The sequence below is a fragment of the Physella acuta genome, unplaced genomic scaffold (genome assembly GCF_028476545.2).
Source record: "Physella acuta isolate Inbredline_101_S28 unplaced genomic scaffold, ASM2847654v3 ptg001066l, whole genome shotgun sequence".
NCBI lineage: Eukaryota > Metazoa > Mollusca > Gastropoda > Physidae > Physella > Physella acuta.
The window spans coordinates 330,001-349,869 of NW_026732583.1; the positions used below are offsets into that span (position 1 = coordinate 330,001).

A 19,869-nucleotide genomic window follows, 5' to 3' on the forward strand; every position below is an offset into this window, starting at 1 on the left:
CCCCTAGGTGTGCAATAAAAAGACAGTGTATTATGTAATCTACCTAGGTTTAATTTACCCACTACTACGCAGTTTTAAAACCCCATGTTTGTCCTTCTAATGTTAAACCAGTGTTGACAAAATATAACGCCATAGCATTTTATAGATTCGTTTATTTGTAGCCTTCTTAATTTATTTCTTGCATTTTATACACACGTTTATCAGTAGTCTATTAAGGGTTAAGTTTTAGTGTCGGAAACTTAATAGTGTAGCCATTAAAGGGTTAAGTGTTACTGTTCTTAAGTTGACATTTTTGCACTTATAGTTATAGTCTACCTTCGACTATTTTCTATTTAAGAACCGCATACATTTAGTAGTTTACCTCCACTTGGATAAATATCCTAGAACTTACCCCCACTTGAATAATTACATTAGAACTTACCTCCACTTAGATAAATACAATACAACGTACCTCTATTTGGATAAATACCCTAGAACTTACCTCTCCTTGGATAAATACAATAGAACTTACCTCAATTTGGATAAATACAATAGAACCTACCCTAATTGGATAAATACCCTAGAACTTACATCCACTTGGATAAATACCCTAGAACTTACATCGACTGGATAAATACCCTCGAACTTACCTCGACTGGATAAATACCAGAACTTACCTCGACTGGATAAATACCCCAGAGCTTACCTCGACTGGATAAATACCCTAAAACTTACCTCGACTGGATAAATACCCTAGAACTTACCTCGACTGGATAAATACCCCAGAGCTTACCTCGACTGGATAAATACCCTAGAACTTACCTCGACTGGATAAATACCCCAGAGCTTACCTCTACTTGGATAAATACCCCAGAACTTACCTCGACTGGATAAAAACTTAAAATTGAATCCCCAACCCGCTAGTGACACGCCCCTCTCTCGTGGACGTGTTTCAGTAGACCTGAGGTGTGCTACTCTATCTGTGTCACTGTGCAGTAAGATAGCAAAAATCTGGTGCCATTAAAAGGGGTACTTTTACCAGCGGTGCCACGATCACAAAAACATGAATGACATCAAGAAACATGGCTGATCGCCAGACTGGAGCAAATACAATCAAACCTTTCAAACTCTAGAATCAAATAGTATCAAGATTTATAGAAAATCGGTCCTTTTAATTAAACAAAAACACCTGCAGAACAGTACAGCACTTGGTAATATAGCCTATAGGTTTTCCCCGTTAGCGTTTTGTTACAGTAAGGACTAGTGTACTAGATATCCTCCTGGAGTGGTCTAGCGGTAGAAAACTGGACTGCTAACCCGTAAGTCTCGAGTTCGAATCCGGGTTCAAGTCAGTAGATGGGTACCTAACTCACGTTAGGGAAAGTAAAGGCGGCTGGGCATAGTGCTGACCACACTATCCCTTCATATGTCGAGGTAACAAAACAAGTGAACTCTACCTATAGACCGTCCTTCACCCCAGGACATCACAACGGTAGTGTAGAGGTCCTTCACCCCAGGACATCACAACGGTAGTGTAGAGGTCCTTCACCCCAGGACATCACAACGGTAGTGTAGAGGTCCTTCACCCCAGGACATCACAACGGTAGTGTAGAGGTCCTTCACCCCAGGACATCACAACGGTAGTGTAGAGGTCCTTCACCCCAGGACATCACAACGGTAGTGTAGAGGTCCTTCACCCCAGGACATCACAACGGTAGTGTAGAGGTCCTTCACCCCAGGACATCACAACGGTAGTGTAGAGGTCCTTCACCCCAGGACATCACAACGGTAGTGTAGAGGTCCTTCACCCCAGGACATCACAACGGTAGTGTAGAGGTCCTTCACCCCAGGACATCACAACGGTAGTGTAGAGGTCCTTCACCCCAGGACATCACAACGGTAGTGTAGAGGTCCTTCACCCCAGGACATCACAACGGTAGTGTAGAGGTCCTTCACCCCAGGACATCACAACGGTAGTGTAGAGGTCCTTCACCCCAGGACATCACAACGGTAGTGTAGAGGTCCTTCACCCCAGGACATCACAACGGTAGTGTAGAGGTCCTTCACCCCAGGACATCACAACGGTAGTGTAGAGGTCCTTCACCCCAGGACATCACAACGGTAGTGTAGAGGTCCTTCACCCCAGGACATCACAACGGTAGTGTAGAGGTCCTTCACCCCAGGACATCACAACGGTAGTGTAGAGGTCCTTCACCCCAGGACATCACAACGGTAGTGTAGAGGTCCTTCACCCCAGGACATCACAACGGTAGTGTAGAGATCGATTCCCCTATACATCGACACACTGTGACCTAACTACGATCAAACCAAAAATATCGAACTGTTTCACCCTAAGGTCACAATGGCCTTCATCGGTTGTCAGCTATTTGCGACCGCGTAACACCATAATGGCTACAATAAATGGATATATTTTTGTTGGGGTTCGGGCACTAGAAAATGTGTGTGTGTGGGGGGGGGGGGGTCTGGGCACCAGGTTCTAGTTCCACGTCATGGGTTGTTTGGGGTCTGGGCACCAGGTGTCATAACTCCACACCATGGGTTGAATGGGGTCTAGACCCATACCTTGGGTTATGGCCCATTAGGTCAGTGCTTTTAATTTAAATGTTAATGATGGGAGCTGATGGCAGGACACAGCCGAATGCCTGGTTGGTGGAGGTAGTTTTGTAAACAGCAGCAGCCAGCAACAGCCTAAAGAACGTGTGAGGTCGACTAGATCTAAAGTCACGTTGTGCCCATGCGTCACAGAGACACGGACGATTGTTTTCGTCATTCAAGCACCTACGTCACGTCAGTATTTCGTAATTCTTGAATTGCTGTATATTGCAAAACATGGAAGGTTGTCTCAATGACATGGGGGCACAGAATTTGTTTTGTTCACTGGTGTTTGCGTGATCAATAGGAATTTCACGTGATCAATAGAAATTCACGTGATCACTAGGAATTCACGTGACTATAAAAATTATTAATTTATGGAAAACACTGCAGCCCACACTTTGTTGTTGTGTGAGGGTGGATTTTTTTTTTTTCATTTATGTTCTACTACAGTTACAGTAATTTCAGTTTTAAGCCCTAAAAATTATGATGTTCATGACATTCAAAATTTTGAAAATGTAAAATCCTACAGAAATGTATTTGAATGATCACAAATAGCTGTAACTTAATGTGAGACCTGTATGTTGGGGTCAGTGGCGTAGCGAGGTCGGGTGTCACCCGGTGCGGCACTTAATGGTGACCCTTCCCGTAGCGACCCTTCCCGGGGAAAAACTTTCAAGTTTTCGATTTGCACCCCCCCCCTCAAGTTTTTCTCTATATATTTTGCTATTTTTTTTCCCTTGGTGTCACCCCCCTGTAAATGGTCACCCGGTGCGGTCGGCACCCCCCCCCCCCCTCGCTACGCCCCTGGTTGGGATCCATGCCTCACCCCCATGCCTACACAACCGAACTTGATATTCAAATCTGACTTTAACTTATGAACCACACAAACAGAAAATGTTTTTAAATTTCAAATGTAACTTTAATGACATTTCATTATAACATTTCATTTTTCTGTTATTAGTTGTTTTTTTTTATTTGTGGAAAAAAAATGTTTAAAATTAACAACAAAAACCAAAGCATACAAACTGGGGTAAAAGCCAGCTCACATACCATGACAAAATCAAAGCAGAAATTGGGATATCACATTTTAAACAAGAAACAAATAACATTCTTTAGAAAAGTGACCCGTACACATTTTTGGTTGAAATACCTTATACCTTTATAGGCACATTTCTGATACCCTGTAGCAGAAAGAGTTGATCAACAGAGAGTGGTCCAGCAGTAGAGCACACCACAGCGACTCTTACCCAATGTTCAAGCCAATTTTGTTGCCTGGTCCATTGGCATTATTCAGAGGATGTGTTGGGCGGTAAAACTAGTGCAATAAAAGAGTCAACTCTACAAGCCACACATTAGCTTAATCAGCTCCATTAAATTACAACGTAGATCAGCAGCACATTGTGTCAGAACTTAGTTCAGGTCCAAGGGAGAAAATTTGAAAACATAACAGTACCAACAACACAATAGGTGAGAAAATAAATATAATAACATTTAAATTCCAGTAAACTAGAATGCCATTTGTTGAAAACAATGATTATAAAATTAAGCTTAAATGCTCTCAATATATAAACAATGGCACGAGGAAGATTAAAGCCTGTTTTATTCTGGTGAATGTTACTATCACAGTTTACTGAGGTCCCCTCTGTGGTGCGGTGGCCACTGGTTCCCAGGTATAAGACACTCACATACCAGTACAGCAGGGGACTGGATGAACACAGCAACCTCGTCAAAACCTGCATACAATCATTTAGACAATTAGTTTTTTTATAGCAGTAATCAGTAATACATCTAAAAGACAAATGACACTTTGCATGTGTATATTTATATCTTTGTCGACTGAAAGCAATGATTCTAATAACAAAAGCATGATGATATGCACCAAATCACAATAAATGGGATGGTGTGATCTAGCAGTAGTGCACTACTTCTAACACAAGTCTTGAGTTCGAATTCGGATTCAAGTCAGTGGAACATAAATGAGTCCACCCAGCTCTGTTCGGTACCTAACCCACATTAGGGAAAGTAAGGATGGCTGGGCATAGTGCTGACCACATTATCCCCTCACATGCTGAGGTCAAGAAACATAAACTCTACTTTATCATTCACCTGCCAATAGATCACTAGGTCTAAAGAGGAATCTTTAAATCACAATAAATGGCACAGGAATACATTTTTCTCAGTAAGTCCTTTAGTACTAATGTAAATCAGTATAGTTGGTTTTACTCTTTACATGACTCATGACTTCAGTTTCAATAACTGCTGTAATAACTTATGCACCAAAACTAAACTCTCTCTAAGAATAAAACAAAGCTCATTACCGAAAACAATATAAACAGCACATATAGCTGACTGCAACACACCAATGACTATATAATAACTTACTCTCCAACGTTACATAGTGATTACATTACATTACATGCTAGAGTAACAAGATGATAAACAGTACCACAGAACATATTATCTTTAAGTAACCTACCTGTATATGCATAAAGAAACAGCCAAACAAAAGCAGACTTGCCAAATGAAACACAAGCACAACAATCTCTGATGATACTTTGATATCAGAGTGAGAATCCCTGGCCATCTTTTGTTTATCTTTGACTCTGGTGTATACAGTTGTGTTCACACAATCTTCATTGATTACCTCCCCTGGCCTGCTGACTGATTGATCCCCCTCTACCTTGTCACAAAAGCCCAAACCATAGAACAGTTTTTTATTTAATCCAAAGAAATATAAACAAGATCTCACAGAAAGTATGATGATGGGCAAGGCCAACATGAAGTTTGGTAACTGCTTCAGTTCATAGTATGACAAGAACCCAACATTCCAGTGGTGCTTCTGGATATAAGAGTATGACAGTGGTAGTGTAGCATTACACCATGGAGATGGCTGGTCCCCAATCAGTTTGTACCCCTGGTCTCTGCCATAATCCACTATATAGGTTGGGAGGAAGTTTAATTTATCAGATTGTAAACAAAACTGACGGTAGATGTAATACTGGTACAAACAGAATGGAAGAAAACATATTGAAAGACTTATGCCAAGTTCTACAGCAGTTTTCTTAAGCAATAACAAATAATTAAAAGCTTGATTTAGTTTTCTCTCTCTATGAGATGTTTTATGATTGAAATACAAGTCATTCAACAAGGACTTGATAACAGTGTGCAGAACAAATCCAATGCTGACAATTCCATTTGATCTGGTAAAAACTGCAAGTCCAAAATATAGAGATGCCCAGTAAATTCTCTTCCTGTGTAATTCAAGCATTGCAAGTATGTTGAAAAATGCAAATAAAGTTTCTGAATATATGGCTGACATAAAAATGCTGGCTGGGTTAATACAAAAGAATAAACAAGCGTAATAAGACACTTCCTCATCTCTTAGGATAGATTTTCCCAATTGAAACAATAGAAAGACTGTGGCTACAAATACAAAATAATTTAACACTACACCAGTCACAAGTAACCAAGAGCTCAAATGCAAAATTCCTAAAGTTGATAAAATTCTAGCCAAGGTTGAAACCACAATAGGAAAACATGGAAAAAATGCAGCACAGTTTTCATAAGAATATCCATATTGCATGATGTGGGTGAAGTAGACAGCGTCCCATCTGTGCAGGCCACCAAAGAAAAAATGTACCATATGGTCTAACCAAGTGAATGAGTTTTTGTCCGTGGGTGGGGAAAAAACACCTGCGTCATGGTCCGGCAACAAACTGTTAGCAACAACCTGAAAAATTAAAAATAAATGTAAACTTAAACCTGAGTTATATATTTAATTAATTCAAACTACAGTAAAGTTCCAGAGTCCTGATGTATCAACACAGCATACACTAGCCAGTTTTTGGCTTGCAGCTACTTTATTAGCTAGGCCCTAGCCTAAAGCGGCCACTAAAGCCTAACCTAAGTTAAAAAGTTAATAAATAATTAATTTTAAAATTTTAATAATTATTAGATTATCAATTACGAGCCGACCCGCGGCGTATAATACGCCGCTATTAAGTTGTTTTATTTTCTACTTTTCAGTAATTCATAATTTGTGAATTCAACAGTACCAATGCTGCCACTGAAAATATTTGCTTTAAAACACTATCAGATGGTCATTAAGGACGATACCCCCCCTCCTTTCCACCAACCCCTACCCCACCCCGTGAAAGCAGCCTCGTCTTAGTTACCTCCCCTAAGTTTAAAACCATTTCAAACTAAATTATCTGCCCCTAGCTAAACACGGCTCTATGATTGTAAACATAAAGTCATTTAGTGACATTTAGGGTGAACCACAGCTCACCAGGCCATGTAGAGGTGGGGGTGGTAGGGAGCGCGCTTACAGCTTGGTGTTTTCTATAGTCTCCAAGAAGAGAATTATAGATTAATTATTAATTAGGCCCTATATAAAATATATATAGATTTCTATAATCATTAATTAATAATAATTAATTAAGATTAGCCCTTTTACTGCCTGATTAGGCCCTATTTAAATTTTATTTAACCTGCAAAATTAAAATTAACAGCCTTGAGGATGACGCAAAAATTATTATTCTATCTTTAAAAAATTCCATTTATTTTAAATCTAGATTTCTAGGTCTAGATCTAGAATTGAATCGTGATATAAAAAATTATAGATCTGATAGATCAAACTAATACGGCAAGAACTAGATTCTCTAGATTCTACAGCTGATTGTTTGCTATTAAATCTACATCTTCATTTATGAAGTCAATAAAGTTCTTGATTCTAGTCTAAGCATGCGCACAAAAAATAAATTTTTAGTAAACTTCCGATTAGAAAGAATCGTAAATGGGATAAGGAAAGAGTTGTTTGAGTAAAACCACTGGTATTACTACATTGGATTTGTAGCTATCTGAATGCTGCGCTTCTCCTTTTTGCGAGGTTATCAAAACTTTTACGATGTTATTTAAGTTAGTTTTGTTTGCATAAAAATTGTAGCCGGTAAGATTGATTTATTCTTTTTTCTAAAGATGTGAAGGGGAATAACTCTTGCCAATTTCATAGATATTTTATTCATTATTGTTTTTCATATGCTTACTTATATATATAGTATAGAAGATGATATAGATCTAGTATAGAGTCTAGTCTAGATCTAGAATCGGCCGGTTGGGAATAGACGCCGTATTGATGGATGGGCAGTATTGGCCATTGGGGCTATTCCCAGCCAACTGTCGAATAGCCCCAATGCCCAATCAATAATACTTTATATTATGGTTTAAGTTTAGTTTTTAGGCTCATATCTGCAACGTCAGTTGTAGATGAGCTGATCAATTATCATTATGCACTCTAATTAAATCTATACTAGTCTCATTAATTTAAAAGATCTAGTAATTTTTAAATAAATAAAATAATAATATTAATTATTCACCAGTTTAGTTAGTATTCAACTGTCAATTACCATTTAAAATTCGCATAGAACAAATATCAGGTGAAGTAGGATGTCCTTTTTAATCAACTATAATTCAGTTTCCATCACACTTCCCAAGTTGTTTTTTCTCTTAGGAAAAATCTAATTGTAACCATTATAGAATTTCATATCTTTGTTTCAAATAGGTTTGCATGTTTAGAGAAATCTTCAGTGCATTAATTTATGTATTTTTATAAACCAGACCATGAAAGGTAAAGGAAAAGCGCCACAAGAGAAGGAGAAAGACAGGGATATAAAAGACTGTCCTCTGCAATTCCCTGATCTGTCTACTGTCGACCATATCAAAGAATGTCAGAAATATGCACAAGGTATGTTTATGCTTCTCGTTATATTTGTTAAATCTTACTTCAGGGCTTTAAAATAAAATTTAATAAAATACTCTTTTTCTATCGGCTATTTTTCATTTCAGTTGTTTCTAGAGATGAGAATGGCCACATCAGCCTAGAAGAACTAGACCAAATTCAAGCTGACATTGAAATTTTGTTGGCATCTGTAGGGAAAAGGTTAAAACAATTGGGCTCTGAAAATAACATCTTAGCTACCTGGCCTGACAAAAAAGATGGCAAAAGATCAACAGGAAAAGGGGTTTGTTTTTTTTACCATTAAATAAACATACAGATAAAACACTATTATTTGAATTTAATATTAAATTAGCATAATCCGTATCGGAGGTTAAATTTTGTCTAATACTACCTTTTACTTTTGCAGTCAGAAACACCTAGCCGTTCATCAACTCCTACAAAAAGAAAAGGCACTCCAACTGATGAAAGAGAAAGACAGTCCAGCAAAAAATTTAAGGATTCCAGCGGGCGACCCTCACAACCATCAACACCGAATTCTGGGTCAAGAACCAAAGGAAAAAATTCACAGGTATTTTTAATACAACTTATTTAAACTTCTAACATTTATACTTGTGTATTTATTGTATTGTGTATTGTAAATATTGAAACAACTTTTTTTATTACTAACATTATTAATGGGTTTTTTGTGTGGTCAGTCTAAGGGTCAGTCAGAGGATCCAACAGGTTCTGATGGACCTTCTGCATCTGAGACACCCAAGGTTCCAAAGAATGATGCAGTCAATAGGTTTTGGGCATCAGTGGAGCCCTACTGTGCTCCAATCACTACAGATGATCTACGTGTCATTGAAGAGATGTTAAAAGCCCATGAAGAGGAATCTGAATACATGAAAATCCCACCATTGGGAATACACTACACCCAGAGATGGGCAGAGGAAGATCTTTTGGAGGAGCAGAATGATGGTATTTTTTCTTTTAATTATATGACTAAATCTTTGAACATTCAATAGCCCCCAGAGTATCAGGTTCTTAGTAAAGTCTTCATGGTTGATGGGTATCTGGCTTAATTCTGGAAAAGTAAAGTTTGCATGACACGCTAGTAATGTAAAATTGATTACTCAAATACTTTGACTTGAGTAGTCACATAGATTTTTTTTATCTGCTTCTTTGAAGTGCTGATGATATTTTATTTTTGTCTCTAATTTATATTCTTTATTAAATTATATATCTAAATTACTTTCCTTTTCAAATTTTGGAATTGAAGAGTTGGTAACTAAATTATGAGTTGTTTTTTAGCACATTTTTAACAATGTACCTATCACTAGATACTATCTCTTTAGTATTTAAAAGAATGATCCATGAAAATGTAAAAAATTTACTTCTAGGATCAAGGATAAGTGAAAAGAAGAAGCCTGCTGTTCAGCCCAGTAATGGAGTTACTGCTACAACAAATACAGAGACCACTGCTATGCTTAAAAAGGCTGAGTTTAAAAAGAATGACTATTTGTGAGTGAATTACCTTACTAGTACATTTATGTTATTGTAATAAAACTTTTAAAATATATAACAAGTGCTTAAACCCACCTGTAAAAGTCGTGTTTTGTTTTCAGTATGGATGACTCCCCCTTTGGGCCCCTGACTCAGAGGTTAGTGTCTGCTCTTATTGAGGACAACTTAATGACTCCAATGGATGATTCAATGGCAGACACGGCTGGTTAGTTATGCTCATTGTTTATTTGTCAATCATAATACTTACATTATAGTAATGCTAATTTTTATAACAAATTAATGTAAAAAAATGTTGTTTTCATGGATAGAATGTGCAGATGAAGCCCCAGCCATTTCACCACGCATGCTTGCTAAGCAGCTCAACATTGGAAACCCTGCAACACTGGAAAGAAGAATCCGCAAAGAGTTGGAAGAGCAGGGTATGCATAGGAATATTTAAAATAATTTCTCTATTTCTATGGGCAGTTTCCTGGTTTATGTTTTTAAACATATGTTGTTTGCAGGAATTTTAGAAAAGGAAGAAGAAGAAGAGGATGATCCAAATGATGAAGTTTTAGCAGAACTAAGAAAGAAGCAGCAAGAACTCAGGGCAATCAGTCAACAAAATGTAAATATATTAAAGAGCTTGTATCGTCAGGGACAGGAAGATATGGCTCGACAAGATCTTAGAAAGAAATTACAGGCAGCAGATTCTGAGGTAAACAAATAACGCTGTTAAAGCATGATGATTATTGTAAATTTTAAAAGCGTAAAAGTATACATTAACTTTCAGTTATTGTTTACTCTTATGTAGATATATGGTAAAATAGTCTTCACAAATAAGCAATAGTTTGTTTCTGTGTTATTTGGGGGGAGGGGGGGGGGGGTGGGTGTTGAAGCCATTTTAGAATTTTTTTCATTAAAATTAAGATAACAGGCTTTACATAAAATGATTTTTTTCTAGCATGTGTTACCTTAGAAAGTAATTAGGATATGTGATCAACATGCAATCCAACATTTTTCTCCTCTCTAGGTGATGGAAGCTTATAGGAAAATACAGGTTGCCAAACAAAAGAAAAAGTCTCCCACAAAGAAAGAAAAAGAAGCCATCAGTAAGGCACTAAAGGACCGGGAGGCAATAATTAAAGCTTTAGAACTGTAAGGTTGTGTTAACACAGAAGACAAAATCTTTAAATGGCATCATAGCAGCTTGGTACAGAAAAGGGCTACTTTCAACTGGATACCACAGTGTTATCCATTAAACCGTGTGCTCATTTCTGCAAGCTGAGCTTATGATGAAACAGCCAATGTGTTTTTTGAACAATTCAGGCAGCTGATTGAAGACAATACTTTTTACTAAATTACAAGTGATTTAATGTACTGCTACATTATGGTGATATCAAGACCATAAATTGAGGTCTTATACTGTTCCATCAAACTTGTTTCTAAGCTGCCACAAACTAAACTAACATAATAGATTCATTGTGAATATGACATTGATAGTTCTTTCCTTCAAACGCAATTCATTTGTCATAAATTTTCACTACTGTAAATAAGTCATTTTTTAAAATACATTTTCGAGTTTTTTAACTTATTTTTTACTGACTGGTCAAGAATATATTTTTTACACTTAAATACATAAAGGCCCTACCAGTTTTAATTTATTGTGAAGAATTTGTTTAGTTTAGCCAAAGAGTATCTTTTGTTTAATATGGGTGAACATTTTAACATTGTAACTGTAATCTGATAGTAAGAATTGTGTATAACTGTCAGTCTAGCTTCTGATTGTGTTAAATAAAAAGAAAAAAATGTCTGAATAGATTGCCTGGAGGAGTGCTACAATATCTGTTTGCTACATTTCCATTTATTTAATGTAAATATATTGGGAGTACTTGTGATCGGTACTGATAGGATTGTGCGTTTGGTTAGAATGTTGTAATTTATTAGATTAAATTAATAGTGGCATTCGGTGTTGTTTATCCTCTGTTTAGTATAAAATTGCTTAGCTAGAGTTTAACAGAATCTATTTGAATCTACAGTGACGTAGCAGGAATTTGTTGTGAGAGGGGTGTTAATAAAATTATATTTCAAAATATATGACATGAAACAATTTTACATTTTTTAAAATATATATATTTATTTGATATAAACTTTTTTTTTTAAATGATTGTAAAATTGTTTCATGCCATAGGATAATTTAAAATGGTCAACATAAAGACACTGAGAATCGCTGTGAGACTTCTCATTTTTGGGGGTGGGGATTCAAACATGCCCCTGTCTACACCACTGGTGATCTGGCAGATCTTTAAGAATTGCTGAGATATGTGACATTTGTTAAATTAATTTTTCATTTGCTTGTAAAAAATAAATTGTTTTATAATCATTACTTGTGTTTTATCTTATGCATTCAGCTGTAATGTATTACTAACACAAGTTTCCTAACTATTCTATTAACTTAGGCTTGAATTCCACTGAAGATGAGAAAACTAGTCCAGAATCTGATAGCCAGGGGAAAAAACGCTGTTTTAGAACCTTGTTATTAACTTAAGCACTTTATAGTTTCTTACTTTAATTGCTATCCAAAAGCTTTCAACGCACAAGCCCACAATTTATACATTCTCTTTTTTGTAGTAATAGAGTAAGGGACAGGTAAAAAGTGTGACAACTAATTTTACATTTCAACAACATTGGTTTTCAAAGTTTATTAATGTTAAACTTTGTTATATGAAGGTTCAGAGTAAAACATAAAAAACGTTCATAGCAACAAGCTTTTGAATGCACTGAAAATAAGAAAATAAAACTAATCTGCTTTCTTTCATAAAAGCTTAGGTTGCTAAAATCTCATGTGTGATTCCTAATTTGTGAAGTCGACACTAAAAAATTTTGCTTTAAAACGCCCCGTGAAAGCACCTGTCTATGACCATATTTTACAGACGACAGCAAGTGCTTTTTTTTTTTACCCCTTTAGTTTCAAATAGTTTAAAAACTTTATTACCTGCTCCTAATAGCCCTCACTAGATCGAACATCTCTGCTATTGTAAAAGCTCACCGGAATGGTTGGTTAACAGCCTCTAGCAAGTTATCTCCCCTTCTGTTTGTTGAATATAGTAATCTATCAAGTGATATAATTTTGTTATGTCCCCTTAGTTTCAAAGCTGTTTAATTAATTTTTAATGACAAATTTAAAATCTAATAGATAGACTTGTATTGTCATCAAAGTGGAACATCTGGAAAGTTTGAACAAAATCGCAACATTAGGAGTGGGTCAAAATTGAGTTACAAGATTTGCCACAAATAAACTACCAACAAAAAAACCAACAGCCGTTGCCAACTAAATAAGAGCTTGGAAAAAAAAAGAACAATACAGTGAATGACAAACATTTTTATTTTATATTAACTACCAGTTCTATAATAAGCAATTGATATGTGGCACATCTATTACACTCAGCTGAAACTACTTCTAACAGCAATATTCCCTGACTTTGTAGGGTGGGGGAGTTATACATAAAATTGCATCACATTATTTGGCAAATCATTACCCTAGATGCATTTTATGTAGGTTGATAGAAATTGTTATTCTAAGGTAATAAAATGTAATATCTTTGTACTACACAAAAATAAACAACTTTTGATCAAATGCTTTGATGTTAGCTACTCAGATCAATAAATTATCAGCTAATTCATTTCAATATGAAATAATATATATTGAAAATTTGCTTGAGGGGTCCTTTGGTTGATTTATGATTAAAGTTGTTTTAAGAAATGAATGTTCCTAAAACAGTCATAACTCACAAGATTAATCTTTGGATGATTTTATGGGATATTTTGTTTACACATAAACTTGTTTAGTTTACCACTAATGAATATAAATTTCACCTATCATCCCTACAATTACACATACTCATATAAATATAACTTTATTGTTACTGTGGAATGTTTTAACTTCACCCTACTAATATCAAAAAGCTTCATTTTCAATATTTCTCTCCCCTTCATATTATTAAGACATATTTATTCATTATAGGACATTTCCATACTTTTCTGGTTTAATTTATACTTTACTTCTTAAAATGTAACACTAACTAGTATCACCGAATAGCTACAGAGAACAGGAACTGTCACTCTTGTAAATTACTGAGTTCTTGTGTTTTCATTGTTCTCTACACACACCATTATAATATGCTAACACAGTAACCAGTAATTAGTACATTGACAGTTAAAATATTATTGAAAATCATAAAATGCAAATATCTAAACTTAAAGAATAAGACTGAGACAGAGTATCAGATCAAAGCTCAATTTAGCTTGTATTTGAAAGAAGAGATGAAATTACTTATCTCACTAAAAGATTTTAATTGAAAATTAATGTTCACCTTACTAAATTATAAATATATATTTTAATGAATATAGCTGACTAGCTTTTGATTGATTATTAAGGTAAAAATAATCAATTTGAACCAAGACTGTTTAACATTTTGTTTGAATTAAAACTTGTAAAATGACATGATTTATTCTAACATAGTAAACAGTAATTTTATAAATAGACCTATTTCTAGACTAATTTACTTTTAAAAGTTGATTACATCTATATAAGATTTGATATTCATGTTCCAATATATATGTACCATTCTTTTTAGTTTCTTGATGATTGGATATTCCATTTTTGTAATATGTAAAATTAAAAAAAAAAATTTAATATAGCTAAATGTATCAAAAATAACTTTTCTTGAAAACGCTTCCTTAGACTACATTTTTACAAACTGTTTAAAGTTTATATAAATGAATTATTGAAATCACAACCCCTTCATAAGTAATCAGTTCTAGCAGTCATTGGGAATAGAATATAGACAATTGTTAAAAATTACACAAAAACAACATAAACATTATGAATTAGCTGAAATTTTTTAAATGACTTCTAAAATTTTAGATAAAAATTAAAACTGAGTAGTAATTAACATTGCTTATTTTGAAATAACAGCACAAAGGGTGTTTTTGAAGTGACCAATTACCCAGGAGTAAAATAATTTATTTAAAAAAAAGCTTTGAATACACTAAAAGCAGCCATCATCAATTGGTGAATGGATAGCCAGGGTACCACCACTGAACCAACTTAATAGATATAACATCATCAAGAACTACAACCATTTCTGAAGCTGCGTGATTGTTTGTAGTTATCCTTGAGTCAAAGTGGAGCCTCAAACGGTGATGGTGAAATCCTGTGCTAAGTGTTATGTATACCTGTGTCAACGAATCAAAAAACACAAAGAACTGTAAAACTAATGTATACAATGATGATAAGTATACAATCAGTCTTAAAATTTATTAAGTGAGAACAAAAATCAAAATATAGTACTATAAAACACTTGAAAACTAAATATGAATTTACCTGGTTAAGTAGTAGACCCATGACAGTGGATATAGAAGCAAAATGGCAGCAGGTGACTTGCAATACTGAGCACCCTTCTTCAGGGTTGTAAAACAAATCATTGAAACCTATGCAACACAAATTCATAATGGTGTATTACAAACCTTAATTTAATTGCAAATGTTTTGATTACTTCCCTTTAAAGATATTTTTTATCAAACTCAAGCTTACTTTTTGTTATACAACTAAAAAGACATGCTAAATGACAAATTAAATTACTTATGTGATTGACTTCATCAAAGAGATCTTTGATTGTTTTTCTAAATACTGACCATGGTATAAGTCTATTTTGCTTGATGGTCTGCTGGTTAAAGATTGAAAGGATGGTTTTTGAAACTTGAAACAAAAAAGCCAGCCTTTTGGTGCAGGTTGATGCCATGCTAAAAGACATCGATGACCTGTTGTGAAACATAACAAAAATAACTAAGCTTTGAACCGCAAATATCAACAGATATTACTTAATGTATTTAAAGCTATTGGCTAACCTTTAAGAGAATAAGGTTCATCTTCCATTGGTCCCTTTATTTGTACTGTTGATATTAATGGAGGGTAGAGATAAAACATTGCTCTAATTACTCTAGCTCGCAGTCCATGCAACTTTTCCATGCTATGTGGTTTAACAGCATCAGGCAATCCTTCTTTACCTTTGCTATAGTACCTGCATAATCATTTAATACATTATTGCAAAAGTTTAAAACAATTACCAACATTTAAATTTATTTAGCTAATTATTTTGAAGAAATGTTTATATTAAAGGCTACAACAGTTAACTACAGATAATTTCAATATTGATAATCACTTATTACTACAAGCAGTTGAAAATCTTTTGTTTTAATAGCTTAAAGAATTTTATATTACAATGATTTATCTTTTGATTTTCTTAACTTCAGTATTAGTACGCTGCAGATTGTAACTATATAATATAAAACAGTGATAAGCAAATTGTGTAATCTAATTAAAATTGAATGACTAAAAAATTCAATTAACCTCCCATAGAGCCTAAAAAACGTCAATTAACCTCTCATAAAGCTTTCTCCAGAAAGCTGCTGTGTGTGTGACTGAACGAGCCCCTTGACATATCCCAGCAAACCTCTGTACATCATCTGGGTGGACAAAGTTGCCAATCAAGTGCCATAAATCTAGAGGGTAAACTTTTCCACCTGTGTATGTTGTCTTCTTTTTTTTTCTATTGTCTTTGGATGTCAAAGGTGCTGCTGTAAAGTTTAAAAAATTAAACCCTAAAAATCACAATTTTAGCTTTTCATACTTATCTTAATCATTACAGTTTATAATATTTAACAGAAGTGTTTGTAAAAATATGCATAGGCAAGGAAAAGTTTAAAAAATAAAGATCTCAGGAACTATCAAAAACAAAATATGTATATATATATTCAGGCAGATATGCTTTTTTTTTACAATAGGAATTTAGTAGATATGTGGATGATGTGTGATTATGAGATAATAAAATATTATGAACTCTTCTGCAAGATTTACTTTTTCATGGGGATTAGCAAGATTAAGCAGAAGCTGTTTCAGTGCCATGAAAACAAACAAAACAAATTAATTACTTTGCCATATTTATAAACTCAGTAACATAATAATAAATATAGAACTTAAATATGGTACAGTACTTTGAAAATTTTAGGACTAATATAATCAATAAAGAATTGGAATTAAAAAGGTTTATTATCTTAATCATGATGTAATAAATGAATTATATTTTAATGAAATTTAAGATATGGTTTTACCTCCATTAATGTTTTGTTCCTCATGCTCTTCTTCTGTCACATCATCAATTACAAAATCCTCAAGATCTTTCTCAAACCAGCTTAAAGCTTCAGCTTCCTCCCGCTCTACAAGTTTTTGTGCACTAACTGTTTTTGGAATTGCTGAGAAGGAAATGAAAATATTATTAGTTTTCACAAGTCTACAATAAATAGGCAACATTGGATGGATAAAGATAAAAATATAAAACCAACCTCCCGGGCCAGTGGCAGTTGCAAGAGATTTCTTGAGGCGTCCACAAGACTGAGGTAAATGAGCATCAGCAAAGTCATGAAGTGTGATATCTAAAAACATGTTTCAAACAAAAGGAAACAATTAGATAAAATTAAATAAGTAATAAGTTGCATAAAGTACTCACAGTAAATGGATCCTAATGATTGAAAAGAATATATAGGCTATATACATATATGTATATGTATATGTATATGTATATGTATATGTATATGTATATGTATATGTATATGTATATGTATATGTATATGTATATGTATATGTATATGTATATGTATATGTATATGTATATGTATATGTATATGTATATGTATATGTATATGTATATGTATATGTATATGTATATGTATATGTATATGTATATGTATATGTATATGTATATGTATATGTATATGTATATGTATATGTATATGTATATGTATATGTATATGTATATGTATATGTATATGTATATGTATATGTATATGTATATGTATATGTATATGTATATGTATATGTATATGTATATGTATATGTATATGTATATGTATATGTATATGTATATGTATATGTATATGTATATGTATATGTATATGTATATGTATATATATAGGCCTATATCTTAATAGTAGTAATAGATCTATTTAAATTTTAAATGTCAATTAAAAATGTATCATGTCATACATTTATTACTAAACTAATGAAATCTGGTGTTATAGGCCTAGGCTATATATTAATAATAATATATAGATTCTATGTCAAGTTAAAACTTCTAGATCTAGATTTTTAGATCTAAAATCAACCTACTGGACTCTGCCATGAGATTGGGAGAAAATGACAAAGTTACTAAATTTAAACTTTTTTTTAAAGATAAGACTCTTGGTCTATTTTTAAATTTTATTAGCCTATTTTTTATATAAATTCTAGATCTAAGCCTATATCTTTGCGGTTTACTAAGGCAAGGCAACTAGATTACTAGATCTAGATTTCTTAAATCTAGATGAATCTATATCTAGATCTATATCTAGATCTAGATAAGAATTTAAAAAGAAAAAACCCAGGTTGTTACTTTTAATCTTAATGCCGGTCCTAAAAGACAAAAGTTAAATAAAAATTAAAAATAGTTCCAGACTCCAGGGCCTAAAAAGTAAACATTATGTCTAAAGCCTAGATTCAAGATTTAGATCTAGACACGACAATCTACTCTATAACTCACTAGCTAGCTACGCTAGTGCTAAGCTACTAAGCTAGAGCTAGGCTCGGCCTAACTAACTCTAACTGACTGGTCTAACTAACTTAATTTAGAAAATCTAGATCTAATATTTTTTTTAAACGTAACACTGCGCACCTGAACTACAAAAGTTTTGTCTTCTTTTCCCTTTCTTGCCGTCCTTAGGCATTTTATGAGAATGTAATTATCTTTTCTTGTAAGCAGCGTCATTTATCAGATTTATAATAAACAGAACATTAAATCCATGATATTAAAATTAAATTGGTTGAAACCGAAAGTGACAACACTGCAATACACATCTGACTCCATCTTGAAGTGACGATGTCACCGGATATTTTCGGTAACTTAAAAAAATACGGTAAAAATCTAAAAGTAAGGCATAATAATATTCCTAATTTATAGGCTTACTTAAATAAATATGTTACCCCCAGGCAATAAACCTGAGTATTCGAGCAAACATTAAACCATTACATAGGACCTATGCCATAGGTTATTCTACATAGACTAATGTCAATTAGGTCTAGTGACAAGGAAAAAAAAAGCGGTTTATAGAGTAGATTAGGTACCGCACCGGGTGACACCCGACCTAGCGACGCCACTGCTAGTATTAACTAGAGTATGAAAGCCCGGACAGATTGGCTGGGTAGATAAGGACGGCAACCCATCTTGGAGAGAAAACTCCAAAATCAAACAACTGCTGCCTTGCAGATTATTCGTTTTTAAACAAAGGCCCTGAAAGCAGTCCAGAAAGAACAGCAGTCTAAAGTTCGAGTCAACAGGCAATACGGCGCATAACATATTGACGCGTAATGCTTAATTGTGTTGGAGAAAATCCCCGCCATTATATAACCACAAAGAACAAATAAGGAGGAGATGAAAGAAGAAGAAGAAAATGAAGAATAAATAGATCTAGATCTAGTAGTAAAAGAAGAAGTAGAAGAAAGGGGGCATCCATAAATGACGTCACACTTTTTTGACGATTTTACCCCTCCCCCCTCCCCTCCGTTACACATCGTCACAAAAAGCCAGACCCCCCCCCTAAAATGACGTCACACCGATCAGCCTACACGCCCCCTCCCTCAAAATGGCAGTTGAATTTTTCTTAAAATTAAAATACGAGTTTTTTTTAATCAATTCCTATTACAATTTATTAAAACAAAAACGCGAAATAAGGGGTCGTCCATAAATGACGTCACACTCGTAGGGGGGAGGGGGGGTCAGTAATTTTGTGACGGTGTGTGATGAGGGGGATGTTCAGATGGTGCGACGTCGTACTTTTGCATTATAAAAAAGCAATGTTAGAAAACGAATTTTAGACGTTATTTCGCCTTTTTTGGAAAACTGTTTTAATGAATTGTAACAGAAATTGATTAAAATACTCTATTTTGATAGAGTTCAGAC

General features: G+C 34.3%; 4 protein-coding genes across 7 annotated transcripts in view; 1 reads left to right on the top strand and 3 right to left on the bottom strand.

Annotated features, from left to right (window-relative positions):
* The window catches only part of LOC131955425 (phospholipid scramblase 1-like), an 8,951-nt gene extending 7,972 nt beyond the window's left edge, over positions 1–979 (bottom strand). Inside the window, exon 1 of one of the 2 annotated variants that reach the window (XM_059319533.1) lies at positions 861–979. The gene's annotated coding sequence lies outside the window, so the exon portion shown is untranslated. The remainder of the gene's footprint in view (positions 1–860) is intronic. The other variant, XM_059319534.1, reaches the window with a different exon arrangement.
* Positions 980–3,955: 2,976 nt separating this feature from the next.
* Positions 3,956–7,174, bottom strand: LOC131955443 (GPI mannosyltransferase 2-like). The gene is made up of 3 exons (XM_059319566.1): positions 7,086–7,174; positions 5,072–6,325; positions 3,956–4,328 (listed from the first exon to the last, which is right to left on the bottom strand). The coding sequence occupies exons 1-3, from the start codon at positions 7,152–7,154 to the stop codon at positions 4,011–4,013; spliced, it is 1,641 nt and encodes a 546-aa protein (XP_059175549.1). The 5' UTR covers positions 7,155–7,174; the 3' UTR covers positions 3,956–4,010.
* A 189-nt stretch (positions 7,175–7,363) lies between these two features.
* On the top strand, positions 7,364–12,203 carry LOC131955453 (transcriptional adapter 3-A). Its single transcript, XM_059319592.1, has 10 exons — positions 7,364–7,483; positions 8,212–8,338; positions 8,440–8,615; positions 8,739–8,900; positions 9,028–9,292; positions 9,715–9,835; positions 9,940–10,043; positions 10,147–10,257; positions 10,342–10,535; positions 10,851–12,203. The coding sequence occupies exons 2-10, from the start codon at positions 8,215–8,217 to the stop codon at positions 10,977–10,979; spliced, it is 1,386 nt and encodes a 461-aa protein (XP_059175575.1). The 5' UTR covers positions 7,364–7,483; positions 8,212–8,214; the 3' UTR covers positions 10,980–12,203.
* Positions 12,204–13,187: 984 nt separating this feature from the next.
* Positions 13,188–18,788, bottom strand: LOC131955444 (putative transmembrane protein 183BP). Of its 3 annotated transcripts, none has more exons than XM_059319569.1 (8): positions 18,586–18,788; positions 17,222–17,311; positions 16,991–17,131; positions 16,261–16,456; positions 15,728–15,900; positions 15,515–15,640; positions 15,204–15,310; positions 13,188–15,055 (listed from the first exon to the last, which is right to left on the bottom strand). In XM_059319569.1, the coding sequence occupies exons 1-8, from the start codon at positions 18,635–18,637 to the stop codon at positions 14,885–14,887; spliced, it is 1,056 nt and encodes a 351-aa protein (XP_059175552.1). In that variant the 5' UTR covers positions 18,638–18,788; the 3' UTR covers positions 13,188–14,884. The 3 variants fall into 3 exon arrangements, with proteins under 3 accessions (XP_059175552.1, XP_059175551.1, XP_059175553.1); XM_059319568.1 differs by having other exon boundaries at positions 18,577–18,788; XM_059319570.1 differs by lacking the exon at positions 18,586–18,788 and adding an exon at positions 18,045–18,064.
* Positions 18,789–19,869: the final 1,081 nt, after the last annotated feature.